Source organism: Mus caroli, unplaced genomic scaffold (assembly GCF_978045245.1).
Source record: "Mus caroli unplaced genomic scaffold, Mus_caroli_1 scaffold_15, whole genome shotgun sequence".
Classification (NCBI taxonomy): Eukaryota; Metazoa; Chordata; class Mammalia; order Rodentia; family Muridae; genus Mus; species Mus caroli.
Window position 1 is genome coordinate 55,436,837 of NW_028227270.1, and position 18,970 is coordinate 55,455,806.

At 38.4% G+C, this 18,970-nt stretch overlaps 1 protein-coding gene across 1 annotated transcript in view; it reads left to right on the forward strand.

Annotated features, from left to right (window-relative positions):
• The window catches only part of LOC110307694 (contactin associated protein family member 3C), a 178,905-nt gene that overhangs the window by 100,308 nt on the left and 59,627 nt on the right, over positions 1-18,970 (forward strand). Inside the window, exons 4-7 of the mRNA XM_085830734.1 lie at positions 10,653-10,800; positions 16,408-16,611; positions 17,622-17,806; positions 18,586-18,732. Coding sequence (XP_085686860.1) covers positions 10,653-10,800; positions 16,408-16,611; positions 17,622-17,806; positions 18,586-18,732 — 684 coding nt within the window. The remainder of the gene's footprint in view (positions 1-10,652; positions 10,801-16,407; positions 16,612-17,621; positions 17,807-18,585; positions 18,733-18,970) is intronic.

An 18,970-nucleotide genomic window follows, 5' to 3' on the forward strand; every position in this document is an offset into this window, starting at 1 on the left:
ATGAGGACACCACACACGATAGGGTTCTTCTGCAGCAAGCTTTATGCGTCTTGAGAGGGAGAGCATAAGCTTCACAACCGGAGACCCCAGGCAGTCCGAGCCCCTCCCTTTTATAAGAAATTCTCCCCGCCTCGGACGTAGCAAGCCATGATTGGCTCAACACTGATCACCCCATCCCTGAGGCGGAGCTGCCCGGGGCGGGGATTTCCAGCGCAGGCGCAAACTAGGTGTTTACTAGTTGGTGCTGAGGAAATGACTCAGCACCGGAAGACAGCGGCGCCCCACAGAGACACTTTTTGTAGATTTGCTTGTTAATTTAGGTAGATGTTGAGGGTTTGGTGAACCACCTTCCTCTGTGGGTAATGGATAAGAAATGATTGCTCACTTCTAGATAATATGGCCCTGTTATGGATTTAGTGCTTATTCATTCATTTATTTATTCATTAATCATTCCTTTCTGTCCCTACAATTTCCAAATCCAATTTATTTTATTCCTATGTATTTTTAAAAGTAGCTTTCTCTTTGCATTAATTTAAGTTTATCTACACTGTTGTCTTATATGTTTCATTTAGCTTTCTATTGATTAGCTTTTACATAAAAATAATTATTCATACTAAGGTGATAAATATACTTATTTTTAATACCTGTAAAAACACTATTTAATTGCTTCATAGAATGTTTTTAGGGCATAATCAAAATAATTGCATTCTGTTGTACTATAATTATCATCGATATACTTTTTTTCAAATAATGCTTAAATATTACAAAGTATCTTAATCAAATATCATTGCAGACAGTAGGCACTTCATTACCCAGACATTGTCCTGCCATGTAACCATGACAGCTTAAAACACTAACAGTATACTGAAATAAGAATCTCATTTACTGTATTAAAGAGTTTGAAACCTATTAATAAAACTAAAGTTGTGGCAGAACTGATATCTTTTATACAAAATTTCTAGCCTCCTCATGAGTAGCAACTGAAAATTCTTAGCAAAGGAGTGACACATGACTTAATGTTTGTACTAGAAACATAGGAATTCATTTCTGTAACTAATTTACAGTAAAGATTTGATGGAAATGTTGAGGTGATGGAGACCGAGCCAAACCTTGAGCATAATCTTCCACTGAAGCACATTCCTCGACTCTCTGTTGAAAAATTCACCAAGAAATGTGTCACCATAAGCAACCTGTAAGAAGGTTCTGAAAGTAACATTTGATGAATACTCCATTCACAGAGCAAGTTTTTGTACTTAAAACTGAGCCTGCCTACCCAACATAAGATAATAAGAATATTGATGAATTTAATTTTTCCTATGAAATAGACAATGAGCTTCAGAGTCCACCCTGCCTAAGGGTTAGGCATAATCAATGTGACCTTGAGAAACAAATTAAATTGAGAGTTTGGAAATTTCTCAAGAATTTCATTAATTTCTAAGTCATTTGGAAACATTTTTACAGAGTGTATGTGGACTCCAAGTCATAAATTTCTGTAACTGCCACTTATACATTTAGGAACAAGCTCTAGGCATGATGGTCATGTCATCTGAAAATGTTCACATTCATATCTGGATAAAACTCAGTTGTGATGTCCTCAGCCACAAAACACACATCAAATCTAAGAGACCTTTTTATCTTTCAATAAGAGGAACACATACTCACATGTATACACACACACACATACTCATACACATGTACACACAGATGCACACACACAGTAGCAATGTTATAAAGAAAGTACTTGTAATCGTATGGGTTTATTGCATACATTAACTGGCTTTAGGTAACTATTATTTTTCCATTTTATATAAAAACAAATTGGTGATGAGTCCCAACAAGGTCACCTGTCTAAGGAAAAACAGAAAAGAATTTAAAGAACCATTGACATCTAAACTTGCACTTTCAAGAATCTTATCTACTGCTTATCTCTAAATGAAGATTTATTAAGTTTCTTCAAAACTGCTCACACCTGTGGTTTTACAGAACATACTTAGCCCCATTCTTCCGTAGCCTTTGTTTCTGACCTGACAAAACAAGGCAGAAATAGGCCTTTATATCTAAAATTATTCTGTAATTTGTACAAAAAGTCTGTCATGTAATCTCTCAAAACAAACTCTGTCCTTAATAGAAGACTACAGTACTTTTTCAAAGTATTTTTATTGTTGGGTTATTTTATTAATAAGTTCTAAATGCCATCTCAGTAAATACTTGCCTAGATTCTCTCTCTTCAAAGCAGATCCTCGTAAACTTGTGTGTTGTTAAACAAATTAGTATCCAGTCAAACTGAAATACCAGCCTTCAAAACTCAATGATTATACAAAATAAAAATTAAATACATAGTAATTTATATTATACAGAATAAAATTAAATATACTCAAGCATTTAAATATATGTGTATCCATTTTCTATTTATTTATCTTACAGTTCTGAGATCAAATCTATGCTGTGTTCAGGCTAGACAAGGTCTATACATTGAACTGTAGCTTAATTCCCAGAATGTATTTTAATCATATGTAGTAAATGTCTGATTTTTGTGTTAAGATCTCTTAATATTAATCAATGGTTAATATGCTCCAGTCATATTAGTTTATGTCTGTCTAACACTCCCCAAATGCTGTCTTAGTTTTGTTTCCCCAATTCAACTTAAGGGAGAAAGAGTTTATTTTGGCTCAATTCCAGGTTACAAGCCCTCACTGTGAGGAAACCAAGGCAGCAAAAACTTTACCAATCACATCATGTCAGTCAAAAGCAGAGAGCAATGAATTAACACATGAACACTTACACACTCAGCTTATTCAGTCCAGGATCCAGCCCATGAAAATCTGCTGTTTGCATTAAAGTTGAGCATTTCCACCTCAATTAAACCAACAAAGAAAATGTCTCACAGGCCTGCCCACAGGTGAACCTGATTTAGACAGTTCTCCACTGAGATTCCCTTCCCGGGTGTTCCGGGTGATTCCAAATTGTGTCAAAGTAACAAAGCCAATCACAAAAGCTAACCAATTTATTTTAGTTCTATGAAAACTAAGTAACTAAATCCCTTTACTATGTGATGCCATAATCATAACAGTCAGAAGTATATTTTCCTGTTTGTATTTTTAAATAAATGAGAGAAAAAGAATATTTTGCATATGAGGACAATAAAAACTCTGCTTCTGTTACTTCCTTAGGTGGGTGGTGTGCATGCTCTATGTGTCAAACACTTTAAAAACTTGTCAGCCTGGAACTGTCGAGACCGCTCACGAGGGTAAGAGCACTGTCTGCTCTTCTAAAGGTCCTAAGTTCAAATCCCAGCAACCACATGGTGGCTCACCTGTAATGAGATCTGACTTCCTGTTCTAGTGTGGCTGAAGACCGGTACAGTGTACTTATGTATAGTAATAAATAAATCTTTGGGCCAGAGCAAGCAGGGACTGAGCAAGTGGGGTTGGCCAGAGCGAGCAGAGGTCCTGAATACAATTCCCAACAACCACATGCAGGCTCACAACAATCTTCACAGCTATAGTGTATTCATACACATAAAAATAAATAAATAAATCTTTAAAAAAAACCTTGTCAGCCACTGACAAAATTTATTTAATTGTTTACATTTTAATGTTTGAGAAAAAAAAATGCCCACACAGCTGCTGTTTCTGGTTTAGTTGGATGTCCTAGGTTTTGGACTCGGGTGAGAATGTTAAGTAGTGGGATACGGATGTTACCCCGTGAGTGAACCAACAACAGCAACCAGACACATTAGCCACTTTTGACAAGATACTTCGGGAAAAGAGTTTAAGGGAGAAAGGTTGGTTTTTGTTTGTTTGTTTGTTTTCTGATTTGCATTTCCAGGGGATCATTCCATTATGGGTAGAGAGATGGAGGTGGGGTGGGGAGAGACTTGGCAACAGATGGGGAAAGAATGGAAGCAGGAACAGAAAACTACCTGGTAATATGTCATCTGCAGTCAAGAAGTAGGGAGAACTGTAAGTAGGACAAAACAACAACAACAAACAAAACAAAACAAAACAAAACAAACAAACAAACAAAACTCAAAATCTTTCTCTAGTGACCACTTCCTTCAGCAAGACTCCACCCCCTAAAGATCCTACAACCTTACAACAAAGCTACAAACAGCACCACAAACTGGAGACCAAGTGTTCAAGCACATAAGCTTACTGAGTACATTTGATATTCAAACCACAGCACCAGACATTACCAGCCTCTGCCTGAATCACAGCAGCCACTTAGCCGGAGCACATTCCTCGAGGCAGGTGGTAAGGCAGAACGATAAATATACCTATTAATATTTATTCTAACCTTTATAGTTAGTTTTTACCAGATGAGCTTTATGAATTGGAAAAAAACAGTTTGCAGTAGAGAGCAACAGAAAAAGCCACCAAGTCCGAAGACACAGTGCTGAGGTACAACCGTTTTCCTCAGGGAATCCTAGTATGCAGATGCGTGCGAGTTGTGCTGCTTTTGTGGAGATTAGAAGACAATCCTCAAGAACTGCTTCTGCCAGTGCTAGAAATCAAACATGACATAACATACAATAAGACTAGCCACAAACCCTCATCTCAAGGCTGGAGGAGGCAACACAGTAGGAGGAAAAGGGTTCCAAGAGCTAGCAAGACCCAATTAAGAAATGGGCCACAGGTCCATCCATTTGGCTAGGAATTTCATAAATTCATTCTTTTTAATAGCTGAGTAGTACTCCATTGTGTTAATGTACCACATTTTCTGTATCCATTCCTCTGGTGAGGTAACACAATCACAAAGGAATTCACACAATATATACTCACTGATAAGTGGATATTAGCCCCAAACTTAGGATACCCAAGATATAAGATACAATTTGCTAAACGCATGAAACTCAAGAAGAATGAAGACCAAAGTGTGGACACTTTGCCCCTTCTTAGAATTGGGAACAAAACACCCATGGAAGGAGTTACAGAGACAAAGTTTGGAGCTGTGACGAAAGGATGGACCATTTAGAGACTGCTATATTCAGGGATCCACCACATAATCAGCTTCCAAACACTGACACCATTGCATACACTAGCAAGATTTTGCTGAAAGGACCCAGATATAGCTGTCTCTTGTGAGACTATGCCGGGGCCTAGCAAACACAGAAGTGGATGCTCACAGTCAGCTAGTGGATGGATCACAGGGCTCCCAATGGAGGAGCTAGAGAAAGTACCCAAGGAGCTAAAGGGATCTGCAACCCTATAGGTGGAACAACATTATGAACTAACAAGTATCCCGGAGCTCTTGTCTCTAGCTGCATATGTATCAAAAGATGGCCTAGTTGGCCATCACTGGAAAGAGAGGCCCATTGGACTTGCAAACTTTATATGCCCCAGTACAGGGGAACGACAGGGCCAAAAAAATGGGAATGGGTGGGTAGGGGAGTTGGGGGGGAGGGTATGGGGGACTTTTGGGATAGCATTGGAAATGTAATTGAGGAAAATACGTAATAAAAAATATTAAAAATTAAAAAAAAAAAGAAATGGGCCACAGAGCTAAACAGAGAATTCTCAACAGAGGATTCTCGAATGGCCAAGAAGCACTTAAAGAAATGTTGAACATCTTTAATTATCAGGGAAATGACTCTGAGATACCACCTTACACCAGTCAGAATGGCTAAGATCAAAAACTCAAGTGGCAGCATGTGTTGGAAAGGATGTGGAGAAAAAGGAACACTCCTCCATTGCTCATAGGATTACAAACTGGTATAAGCACTCTGGAAGCCAATCTGGCAGTTCCTTAGAAAATTGAAAACCTGAAGACCCAGCTATAGCAAGCTCTTGGACATATACCCCAAAAAATGCTCCACCATACCACAAAGATGCATGCTCCACTATGCTTATAGCAGCCTGATTGATTGATTGATTGATTGATTGATTGATTGATTGATTTTTCGAGACAGGGTTTCTCTGGATAGCCCTGGCTGTCCTGGAACTCACTTTGTAGACCAGGCTGGCCAGCCCTATTTATAATGACCAGACACTGGAAGCAACCCAGATGTTCCTTGACCAAAGAATGGATATAGAAAACATGGTTCATTTACACAATAAAATAATATTCAGCTATTAAAAATAAAGACATCATGATTTTTGCAGGCAAATGGATGGAACTAGAAAATATCATCCTGAGTGAGGTATCCCAGACCCAAAAGGACACGCATAGTATGTACTCACTGATAAGTTGATATTAGACAAAAAGTACAGAATACTCAAGATACAATCCACAGACTGTAAGAAGTTTAACAAGGAGGGAGGCCCAAGTGAAGATGCTTCAATCCCAACTTAGAAGGGGGAACAAAATAATCACAGGAGACAGAGTGAGGGAGGAACATGGGTGGGAGAGGGGAGGAAAAGGGGGAAGGGGTGCGGGATCAAGTATGGGAGTAGGGGAGACAGAATTGAAGCCCAGAGGGCTAGGAGAATGAATGGAAATATGCAGCTGCTGAGGGTGAGGGTTGAGGAAAGCTCTAGAAATTCCGAGACTTGGGATGTGAAGGGCTCCCAAGATTCAATGGGGGTGACCTTAATTGAAATGCCCAAAAGTGAGGAGATGGAACCTGAAGAGACTACCTCCAGTAGATGGACAGGGGCTCCAGTGGAGGGATGGTGTCACCAACCCACCTCCAAAATTTTGACCCAGAATTGTTCCTGTCTAAAAGAAATGTAGGGACAAATATGGAGCAGAGGCTGAAGGGACAGCTATCCAGTAATCAGCCCAACTTGGAATTTATACCATGGGCAGGCACCAAACCCTGACACTATTACTGATCCTATGTTGTGCTTGCAGACAGGAGCCTAGCATGGCTGTCTTCTGAGAAGTTTTACCAGCAGCTGACTGAGACAGATGCAGATACTTACAGACAAGCATTAGACTGAGGTCAGGGAACCCTAAGGGAAAATTAAGGGAAAGATCAAAGGAGCTGAAGGGGATGGCAACCCCATAGGAAAATCAACAGTGTCACCTAACACAGACCCCTGAGAGCTCCCAGAGACTAAGCCACCAATCAAAAAGCAAACACAGGCTGGTCCAGACCCCAAACACACATGTAACAGAGGACTGCCTTGTCTGGCCTCACTGGGAGAGAATATGCCTAATCCTGTAGAGGCTTGATGCCCCAGGGTAGAGGGATGCCAGGAGTGGGGGAAGAGCACCCTCTCAGAGGCAAAAGAGAGGGAGGATGGGGTGACCAATTCTGGAAAGGGGGATGGGGAGGAGAGCAACATTTGGCATGTAAATAAATAAAATAATTAATTAAAAAATTAAAAAACATCCATTAACACCCTAATCCTACAAGAACACCAAGCTTCACACTCAAAATGTATGTATAGAGGACCTAGCTCAGAACCATACAGTGTCCATGATTGTTGTTTCAGTGTCTGTGAGCTCCTATGAACCCTGCTTATTGATTCTGTAGATTGTGTTCTCCTGGTGTCTTCAACCTCTCTGGCTCCTAGAATCCTTCTTCCCCATCTTCTGTGGGGTTCATTGGTTCTGCCTAGTGCCTTCAACTGTTTGGCTTTCTTTAAGGGCTTTATTTCTATTTTAAGAACCTCTATCAGCCTCATAAAGTTGGTTTTAATATTATTGTGCTTCAGCTGTGTTAGAATATTCAGGGCTTGCTGTCATAAGAGAAGTAGCCTTTTGTGGTAACATATTGCCTTGGCTGTTGTTGATTGTGTTCTTACACAAGCATCTAAGTTTGGGGTGGTTATAGGTCTAGGTGCTGATTTCTGAGTTTGTCATTGTTGAATGGGTGTTTTTTTTTCTTTGTTTTCTGTTTCCTCTCTGGTCTTCTGGATGGAATGGCCTGTGGTTGGGTGGAAGATCTCCATGTGATTTGGGGGCTTGATTTCTGATACCCAGGGTGTCAATCAGAATGTCTCTGCTGAAGTTCTGGTGGCTGCTGAGACCTCTGGTGGAGCAAAGAGCTTCTTCTAACAGATTTTTGGCCTGGGATATGGTGATGAAGGGGTGGTTGAGGGTGGGCTAGACAGGCACATAGGAAGTGGTGGTAGTCCACGGGGAGGTGGCTTACCTTGGGTCCTGGCAGCTAAGTGGACTCTGGTAGCACTGGCTTCCTCCAGAGTTCTGGCTGGGCTGTGCTGATAAAGAGTAGATAACATTTTTAACTGTTAGTTGAAGTGGTCTGTTACATGTATTTATGATAACTTATTTTTAACTTTATGCACCAGGCAGAAAGCCATTATAATACAAGAGAGTATTAGAAGCTATACTTTTTACTCTCTAATTTCATTTTCATAAAAGTCCCTTACTGATATAGCCTTATAGTTGTATGTTTAACTTTCAGTATTCTGATTTAAGTCTTCACTCATTGGGAAGCTACTCCATAATAAACCTCTTATCTCCACCCACACTTGGACTTTTTTTGTTTTTTCATGTGTAACTCATACATTCCTAAAAAGCTCAGGTAAATGGAATTGTGAAGAGAAACACAACAGAAAATCCCTGTAAGGAAGGAGCTTAATATTTAGTGCTGATTCTTTTTTGTCTTTACGTTTCTGCAAATGCTCGCGAGCAGAAATTTTACCTTATTTATTTCAGGAGTCATTATGAATTGAAATAAATTTAAGAGTTATGGAGTAATGATCTCTTTTTTCCTCCCACGCTATTCAAATGTTCAATATTAACATGTATTAATCGTACATATTAATCGGTTCAGTATGATGTTTTCACATATATATGATAATATGCCATATCCAGATCCAAACTAACCCGATTCAAACGCCATAGCGTCACGCACACGCGCGCGAATGCGCACACACACCACTACCTCAATATGAGGCGAAAATATTTGTAAACAAGCTCCTTTCTCCTCACTCTGGTCTTTCACAGTGCTCAGAGAGCATGACTTGGCAAAAAGCACTCCTGGCTGACCTGGGTAGAGATAATTATGGTGTATTTCTTACAGAAACTCACTGGATACTTGCCCATCTAAAGCTTCAGAAACCATGTTAGCAATGTAGAAATCTTACACTTGACTTGTATTTGTGCAAGTGGATTCAGGATGATAACATGGAGTCAATGTTGTGATTATAAAAAAAGGACCCTGGATTTAGTCTAATCCTATCTGACCTATCTGATACTTATCTATATTTTTCCTCTCTTAGTATCACCTCACCTTTAACTTAAGGAAGTAGGGCTAGAATAATGTTTTAGGTCCCTTCTAGCTCTCTATTGCCACTCTCTAAGATTCATGGTAAAAATCCTTAGGCATTGATTACTGTGGTGCTTCATTTCATAATGATGTAGTTTTATGAGAACAGCTTTACTGCTTGGAGATAGTTGTGGAGGAATGTATGAAATGAAAACTTCAGAAGAGCAAGCCCGATAGTGCTCATAAACCACCATCATTAAAATGCTTATAAATGTTTTAATGGTGCTGATATTTAGAGTATCTTAAACCAAAAGAATATTAGGCAATAGTTGTCACGGACAGGGCCCAGTTGGCCCCCCCTCAATCCATGGGAATCAGGGTCTCAGACAGATGAGCATAGAGTTGGCGAGAATGGGGTGACAAACAGACTCAACACAAGGGAGTGTGGATCTGAATGTAATGTCAAATTGAGCATCACACTTTTTATACAGAAGAAAATAGGGAAGTTAGGTGACACATCGGCAAGGTGGCAAGGTACAAATGAGGTTACCGGATGCTTAATGACTCTTACACAAACCAGAGGAATGTAAAGACAAAGACTGGCAGGAACTGGGCAATAAAACAATTGAGACAAAGTCATCTCTATCTAAGGTCAGCTAGAGTCTCAGAAGCCAGGTGTGAGATCTTTACACTCCTAGGGTAAGGGCTTTCACACCCAAGTCATGGTTCTAATTAGGGAGTTCCACTCTAGCTAACCATCTCATGAATAATGCAATACTCTAAAACCACAGCCTAATCTACTTCCTAAACCATTGTAAATTCCTGTATATAGGAGCGACTTGGCTTTTATTCTAAGTGATAGTGTGGGGGGACTTTCTACTAATAAGTAATGTAGTCTTCCATACATAACTATAATAAGAATTCTAAACTTACTTTGCTAAGCTTGCCCTGAGATTTCTAACTCTATGTAGTAGATAATAATGCCTGATTTCTTTCACTATCTCTCTTAAAATACTAAAGGCAATTCTGAATGTTACTGAATAGGCAACATTCTTACTGAATTCCAAGCCCATGGTCAGCTCAAGGACTACCTAGGGCATTGGTGAAGGCCAGGAAGCTAAGTTCAATTTTGCTTAGGTATTTGACAGGTCATTGCTTGGAGGTACCTATAACAAAACAATACTGAAAGGAAGCACACAGATCCATTCGCAAGGGCAAAATTGGAGCATATGTGCTATGGGATGCCACAGTACCAGGAGAATAAGTTTCCGTGAAACTGTTCACTTCGGGACTGTGTCCAGGTTCCTAAACCTGTCAAGCAAGTCACTACTGGAGTGGATGTAGCAAATAGTAGATAATTGAGAAAGCAAAACAAAATTGCTATATCTATGTTAAACATTAGCAAAACTATTTGAAAGAAGACAGCCTTTTGGATATAGGCAGAGTTAACACATGCCACCATTGATATGAGCTATGACAATACAAAAGTGATCTTGAAGATACGTTGACCCTTCCTCTCTGTTTTTTACAGGGATTTCCAGGAAACACAAATGCAGACAGTGTGGTACAATACAGTCTCCAGCCTTCCTTCCACACCAGGTTCCTGCGCTTCCTCCCCTTAACCTGGAACCCTAAAGGCAGGATTGGGATGCGGATAGAAGTATATGGGTGTTCATACAGTAAGTGATAGTTATTTTCCATGTAAAATAAACATCTGCATGAGATGCTGTAAAAGCCAGCGTCAGTTAAAAATTACTTGCTCTAGACTTTTTTAGTAATTGTATAATTAAAACCGAGTTTTATGAGAAGACTTCTACTAACTACTTATGACAATATAGGCTTTAATTATTTTTTTATAGTTAAATTTAGAGATTGCTTAGTGGGAAAAATGTTTGATATGAAATAAGGGTCTAATTTTGGAGCCCTAGTATAAAAGGGCAGGTGTACAGTGAATGTCTATGAACCCAGTGCTGGAGACAGAGAACAGAGACAGGTAAATCTCTGGAGCACACTGATCAGCCAGTCTAGCCAACAAATGAATTACCAGGTCAGTGAAGAGAATCTATCTCAGTAAATAAGGTGACAGACGATAGAGGAAGACACCTGGTGTTGATCAGTATGCATAAAGCCACCCACAGGAACATCCTCCCCACACACTGAATTTAGAGGTAGACTCAACTCAAAATTCATTTATCTTTAGATTCCCAGAGTTTAATAAAATACTTCTAACATTGTAAGCATTCCATGAAGCAACTAAATTCTAACTAATAACAGATGACACTGACTTTTGGAGACTTTTCTGGGTCATGTTTAGTTCTAGTGTTTGGGGACTAACCTCTAGCATGAAGCACCTACAACACCATGTCACAATACTATCTCTACTTTTCTCTCTCAGTGTCACTGTGAAGGCTTTAGCTCTACAACACACTATTACTTCCTCTGATCTTCATTTACTGGGAAGTTACATTTCTGCACCAGCTTCTTTTCTCATCTATTAACTGTAATCAAAATAAAACGAGATAGTGCAGACATGAATACAGCACTAATATAAAAATCAAGCAGCAGAACTGACATGACTCAATGTTCGTTTGTTATCTGATGATCTTGAATGCAATTATACTATTTCTTAACATTATAGACATGTTTTAAATTATTGTTAAAATGAAACAAAATTTAAACTGTGCACATGAATATTAATATAACTGCACAGAGTAAGTTTTCTGCCATTGGATGATGTTAGCACATGGAGAGGGGGGGGAAAGGTATTTGTGCATCTTAATAAATCAGAAAAAAAATTTTTTTGGGGGGGAATCTGAACAGACCCCCACACACTGAATTTAGAGGCATTTCTGTCCACTATCTTCTTGGCAAAAGCTGACCATGCTAAGAGATATTTCCATCTACAGTCATATGAACAAGCTAAGCATACCTAGAAGTATACTTGTATGCCAACTGTCTTTATGACACATCTGAGCAAACCCACAGACTTCCTGTTAGTCATTTTCACAGTGCCAGTTGAGTATATCCAAAACTCTTCTTCCCCATTTTAACTTTTAAACAGGAGCTACATAACCTGGAGCTAAGCATGCCTAAGACTGTGACTGCCAACCTTTCTTCTTGAGATTTGACTGTAAACTGAGTATGCTGGGAATGTGTTTAGTATTAATGTACTTTTCTATATGAATATGTACAGAATTCCTCAGTGAAATACCCAGACTTCCTTTGTTCAAGGGGAGCACTGCTTTGGAAATAACTCATCCATTCCTTAGCTGGTGCAAGTAGTCTTTCTCTAGGCTTTAATTCATTTTATAATTGACTGTGATGTAACTTAATGGGCAGAGTGCTTGCCTAACATACCTGAGTCCATGTGTTCTACCTCTAGTACAAGTTATGATGTCATGTGCATGTAACCCTAGCACTGGGGAAGTAGAGGCAGGCAGATCAGAAGTCCAATGTCATTCTCGGTTACATAGTGAATTTGAGGTCACTCTATTCTTCATAGGACTCTGTCTCAAAAATAAATGAGTAAGAGTAAATATGAAGTAGACTAAATGGGTTTAAAAAATGAAGGATGACCATGTAGAACTAGAGAAGAAGCAGTGAATCGATTGGATGAGAGAATCTTGGGCTTTTTAGGATGTGCCAGGGTGCACTTCCTTCTCATGTACAGGTGCTCGCTCCCATTCTCTGCTGATTTCTGCTTTCGTCATGTAGAGTGTTAATTTCTGAGGCATATTAATAACCTACCATCCATAAAATATTTTATGTCTCTATTTTGTTATTAAAACCCTTCCTATACAATCCCTAACTTCCTATTAACTTCCTAATTCTGCTTGTTTCTATGGTTTGTATTTCTATGAAGTATCAAATGTAATGGTGATGTTTTACCATCCACTTCCTTTTCCTCCTCCCATTGGTCATTTTCTTTCACCAAAGTGTTGTCTTGAATCTCTAACTGCTCCCACTGTTGTAGTAGCTATGTTGTCTGATATTTACAATTTCTCTTTGATGCTATGAAATTAGTTTGTCTTCCAATTACTGTGAAACAACTTCAGGTGTACTGACTTCAAAGCAGAGCATGCTCTTTGATGGGGCTTTTCCTTCATAAGAAACTATTTCTCCCATTCCTTGGGCTCAAGGTCGATACCAGAGACATCAGAGCTGTGTGCCCGAACCTAAGAAGGGCCAGTGGACTCTTTGAAGCTATCATAGGACTTATAGGTACTGTTAGCTTCTGCAAACACAAGCTGTAGGATATAAGTAACTACTAGCAAATTTTTAAATGCAAATAGATCATAAATTACCACTAATGAGTATTATTTTACCAGTAAAACTCCAACTGAAAGTACCTTCTGCAGAAAAAGTCTCTAAATTATCCAATATTTTCTTATAGTCATTGTTCAAGTACATTAATTTTATTTATTTTAACAGTACAAACCTTATGGTCTATGTTAACAGGAATGAGTTTTAATTAAACACCCTGTTTTTGTTTAAGAACTTTGCTTATCATATTGCCTAGTTGCGATGTCCTTTTGCAGTTTTATCTAATTTTTTACATTCCATTAATATTAGTATGCTTACCAACATTTTCACTCCCCTTACCTGTTCTTATGGATTCTTGGCTTAGCAGAAGCATTTTCTGGGCATCCATTTTCAAATTGGGATTGAGATTGGGGTTGGGATAGTAATCAGAATTGTGGCTTTCAACCTGCACAACAAAACAGTTTTCTCTAGTTTCCTTGGGTGAAATGGTCACATCTGAGAGAAGACCTGAAAGTTAATTGCTGCTAAGCAAACTCTTTCTCTATCCCAAACATGATTTTTGTTTGCTCAGCTACATGTAATCATGTGTTTACCTTACAGAACAGAGTTGAGTATTATTTACTGTTAAGCTTGAGATTTTTATTTCTTTTTTTTTTATCCTTTTTATTTAATCTTTCTTTCTTTCTTTCTTTCTTTTTTTTTTTTATATTTTTATTACATATTTTCCTCAATTACATTTCCAATACTATCCCAAAAGTCCCCCATAGCGCCCCCCACTTCCCTACCCACCCATTCCCATTCTTTTGGCCCTGGCATTCCCCTATATTGGGGCATATAATGTTTGCAAGTCCAATGGGCCTCTCTTTCCATTGATGGCCGACTAGGCCATCTTTCGATACATATGCAACTAGAGACAAGAGCTCCAGGGTTCTGGTTAGTACATCATGTTGTTCCAACAATAGGGTTGCAGATCCCTTTAGCTCCTTGGGTACTTTCTCTAGCTTCTCCATTGGGAGCCCTGTGATACATCCAATAGCTGACTGTGAACATCCACTCCTGTGTTTGCTAGGCCCCGGCATCGTCTCACAAGAGACAGCTATATTTGGGTCCTTTCAGCAAAATCTTGCTAGTGTATGCAATGGTGTCAGCGTTTAGAAGCTGATTATGGGACGGATCCCTGGATACAGCAGTCTCTAAATGGTCCATCCTTTCATCACAGCTACGAACTTTGTCTCTGTAACTCCTTCCCTGGGTGTTTTGTTCCCAATTCTAAGAAGGTGCACAGTGTCCACACTTTGGTCTTCATTCTTCTTGAGTTTCATGCATTTATCAAATTGTATCTTATATCTTGGGTATCCTAAGTTTTGGGCTAATATCCACTTATCAATGAATACATATTGTGTGAGTTCTTTTGTGATTGTGTTACTTCACTCAAGATGATGCCCTCCAGTAGCATATACATAATGAGCTAAGAATATGTGGTTAAATTTTGAGATATAAGCATTTTTAATAACAATCAGAAATCCAGTCATTACTAAAAGAACAGGTTGCAAGGTCACTGCTCAAAGATTCTTTCCCTAAAAAAGCCTTTTGGTTTTGCTTTGTCTATTATATTTTGTCTGAAGAAAAGTATTCAAAGACATTATTATCATTGTATCAATGCTATATCCTTAGAAGATATTACATTGTTGTAAAGGAACAGTAGTCATGATGAGAATGAGACAAATTATACAAAGCAAAAAGTTGAGATGACAAGGCATATTCAGGAAGGAAACTTTTTACTAGTAAAGTTAAAAAGGTAAAATAAAACGTCTAACACTTTCTGGAGATAAAGGAAAATAGCGATAATGATGTTGCTAAGATATGAAAACCTTTGCTCAGTTGTTTCAGAGTTTCCTTTGGCTTGTTACTGTCTCATAGCCACAAGTTATGCCATTTGAATTTTACAAGAGCTTTGCATCTTAATCATGCATGTAAAATTAACTGTATAACATGGAGTAATTGTTTAGTTTACATGTACAGTGAAATGTATTCATTATGTGCTTGATATGCTAATCTCACAAAAGTACAGTAATCCAACATGAAAAAAATTTGATTTCTAATTTTTCTAATAATAAGTAATAAAATAAATTGATTATATGATTGATTGCATTTATTTGGCATATTTTGGATGAAATGGATAGCTATATATTACTGTTTTTAAGTGATACATTGATGAAATCAGTAAGATAAATAATATACCATCTTGGCTTGAATATAGCTCTCAGTAGCTTTATATTTTATTGTGTTTTGTGCAGCTTTATTTATTTATTTATTATATGAACAAATACATTTTTCAAAAACAATTACATCTTTTTCTCATTTTTAAATTTTGAAAACAATAGTAGATTTTCTGGGTAAAATCAATTATTTCTGAGTCCAATGTCCAATTTTCAGCTATTTCTCACAGATGTTATTCCTAAAACACACTTGTTTGTTGAGGAACTGGATTGTTTGACCTACATAGTTAAGTTGTAAGACACTGTCCAAAAGGAATGTCAGAATTACAGTTCTGATAGGCTGTAGCAAGAAGACCCAAAATGGTTCTCTTGAAGTTGTGATCTCAGTAAAGCACTGAATGGTCACTACATCAGGGACTTGTCAACCTTTATTGGTAATAGTTCTCTAGAGAGATAGGACTAGCATATCTCTCTCTCTTCTCTCTCTCTCTCTCTCTCTCTCTCTCTCTCTCTCTCTCTCTCTCCCTCTCCCTCTCCCTCTCCCTCTCCCTCTCCCTCTCCCTCTCCCTCTCCCTCTCCCTCTCCCTCTCCCTCTCCCTCTCCCTCTCCCTCTCCCTCTCCCTCTCTCTGTCCTTCTCCCCCTTCCCCTCCTCTCCCCTCCTCTCCCCCTCCCCTTCCTGTCCCCCCTCCCCTCCCCCTCCCCTCTCCCTTCTCTCCCTCTCTCTCTGTACTATGATATATCATGACACATATTTTAATATTTATCATGTTTATATATTATTTTGTCAATATCCTCTTTCCTAGAATCTGATGTGGTTTATTTTGATGGACAAAGTTCTCTGCTCTACAAATTTGATAACAGAGTCATAAGACCAGTAAGAGAGGTTATTTCTTTGAAATTTAAAGCCATGCAGAACAGCGGGATTATATTCCATGGAAAAGGACAACATGGGACACATATTGTTTTGGAATTAAACAAAGGAAAGCTTGTCGTTTATCTTAATTCAGGTAAAAAGAACTTGTAATTAAACAATCTGTTTAGATGGAAATACATCTGTTGATACTTGATCTTTTCAGCTAGGTAAAGGAATTATATAATTTATCATTCAAGCAAGAATGCCTTTGAGAATTAAAGGAAATACTGCTATAATTATTCTGGAATGATGAATACAAAGTAAAAACATCACAGAGAAGTGTAAATGCAAGTTTAATAGAACTGCTAAGAACTGCATATAGCATATATGTATCTCCAGTATAAGATGCACATAAACCCTCAGATACTCTTGATGATGAGCAAGGAAAAATGTGAATGCCATAAATAATAAAATAATAAATAAATCATCAGGTTAGAGAGATGGCTCAGTTGTTAAGTATGTATGTATACTGCTCTTTCAGATGTTCTAAGTTTTTTTTAATTAGGTATTTTCCTCATTTACATTTCCAATGCTATCCCAAAGGTTCCCCCATACCCTCCCCCCCACTCCCCTACCCACCCACTCCCACTTTTTGGCCCTGGCATTCCCCTGTACTGGGGCATATAAAGTTTGCAAGTCCAATGGCCTTTCTTTCCAGTGATGGCCGACTAGGCCATCTTCTGATACATAGGCAGCTAGAGTCAAGAGCTCCGGGGTACTGGTTAGTTCATAATGTTGTTCCACCCATAGGGTTGCAGATCCCTTTAGCTCCTTGGGTACTTTCTCTAGCTCCTCCATTGGGGGCCCTGTGGTTTACATCAGACAGATCACAAGTGCCTATAATTCCAGGGGATCCTACTTCCCCTTCTGGCCTCCATGGGCATTCACACATATGCATAACCCCACACAGATGCAAACACATGCACATAATTAAAGTTAAACAAATCACAATGCATGTAAAGATTTTATGTTCAAGAGGAAGAGAAAATCACATGGTCTTTACTTGAGATGAAAGGATGGATATAAATTATAGTGCTGATTTTTTTCAAATAGGAAGTGTGATTCTTAAAGAACTAACCCAGTGTTTTGTTTTTCCTTTCTAAGGCGATGGAAACCTGCCCCCTGTTAATTCTATCATGAACTTCACCTTAGGCAGCCTTCTGGATGACTGGCACTGGCACTCTGTACTCATTGAGCTCCAAAATATGCATGTGAACTTCACCCTGGACAAATACATGCATCATGTTCATGTGAACAAGGAATCCAGTTACTTGGATCTTAATTTTGAGGTTGTTAGACATTGTGGAATTTAGCTGAAATAATATGGAAACATGCATCTTATACAGAAATACCACTTTGTCATAATTCAGAGAGACAAATGCTTACACACATAAACAATCTCTTAGCTTTTAAAAGGGTTTAACTTTTTGAGCAGTTTTCTCCAATACGTATCCAAATCACACTGCTAAATAACATGAATCTTTCCAGTTCTTCACAAGACAGTGTTGAAAGGGTCACAACACACCAGGAAAACTGTGATATCTATTAAGCACAGATGGTTTTGCCATGTAACATTTTCAGAAGACCCAGTCCTATAGTATATGAACTTCGATTATGATTTAATTTGAGAGTATTCAGTGCAATAACTGTATTTTATGGGATTCAGGCCAAATCTTAATTTTAAAAATTATTAATTAAAGCTAGTTGAGGTGTTGCAATCTGAAATCCAAAGCCTTGGGAAACAGAGATTGGCATATCTCTACAAGTTCAAAGCCAGCCCAATCTACACAGTTTCTCTTAAGAAACTAAGCATTAAGTTCATCAAGCCGCAGTTATTTTCTAGGTGGGAAAAGGTCACTTCCTTTAAGTTTACATGCAAATGTAATCAGAAATTAGGCTATCAAACACATCATGATAACAGGATAGTTTATGTAAAACATGCAAACAAGAAAATCTATAGTGAGACAAGTAGTTGCATAAGGGCAACATCTGTTCATCAAAAACAGTTAAAAAGATCATCACAAAAATCACTAAACAATGTTATTTATTTCCTGTTTTTCTTTCTAAGATCAGCTTTGGAGAAATCCTGATGCCTGGAGAGCATTTCCTGACATTCCCACATAAAAATTTTCATGGATGTTTAGAAAATATCTATTATAACGGAGTCAATATTATTAAATTAGCCAAGAAACATGAATCACAAATCCTAATTAAGGTAAGAGATTATAAGAAGGAAGAAGAGCAAAGGAATTATTACACATTTTTGCACTTAGGAATTGTTCCTAGCTGGGGAGATTGCTCAATGGATAAAGTCTGCTATGCAAGCATGAAGATCAGAGTTCAGATTCCTGGCACCTAGGCAAAAGTTGAGTGTGGTGGTTCATGCCTATAACTCTAGCATGGGGGCACGGAGACAAGTCGAGTCAGGAGCTCACTGCCCAGAAGGCAGCCAA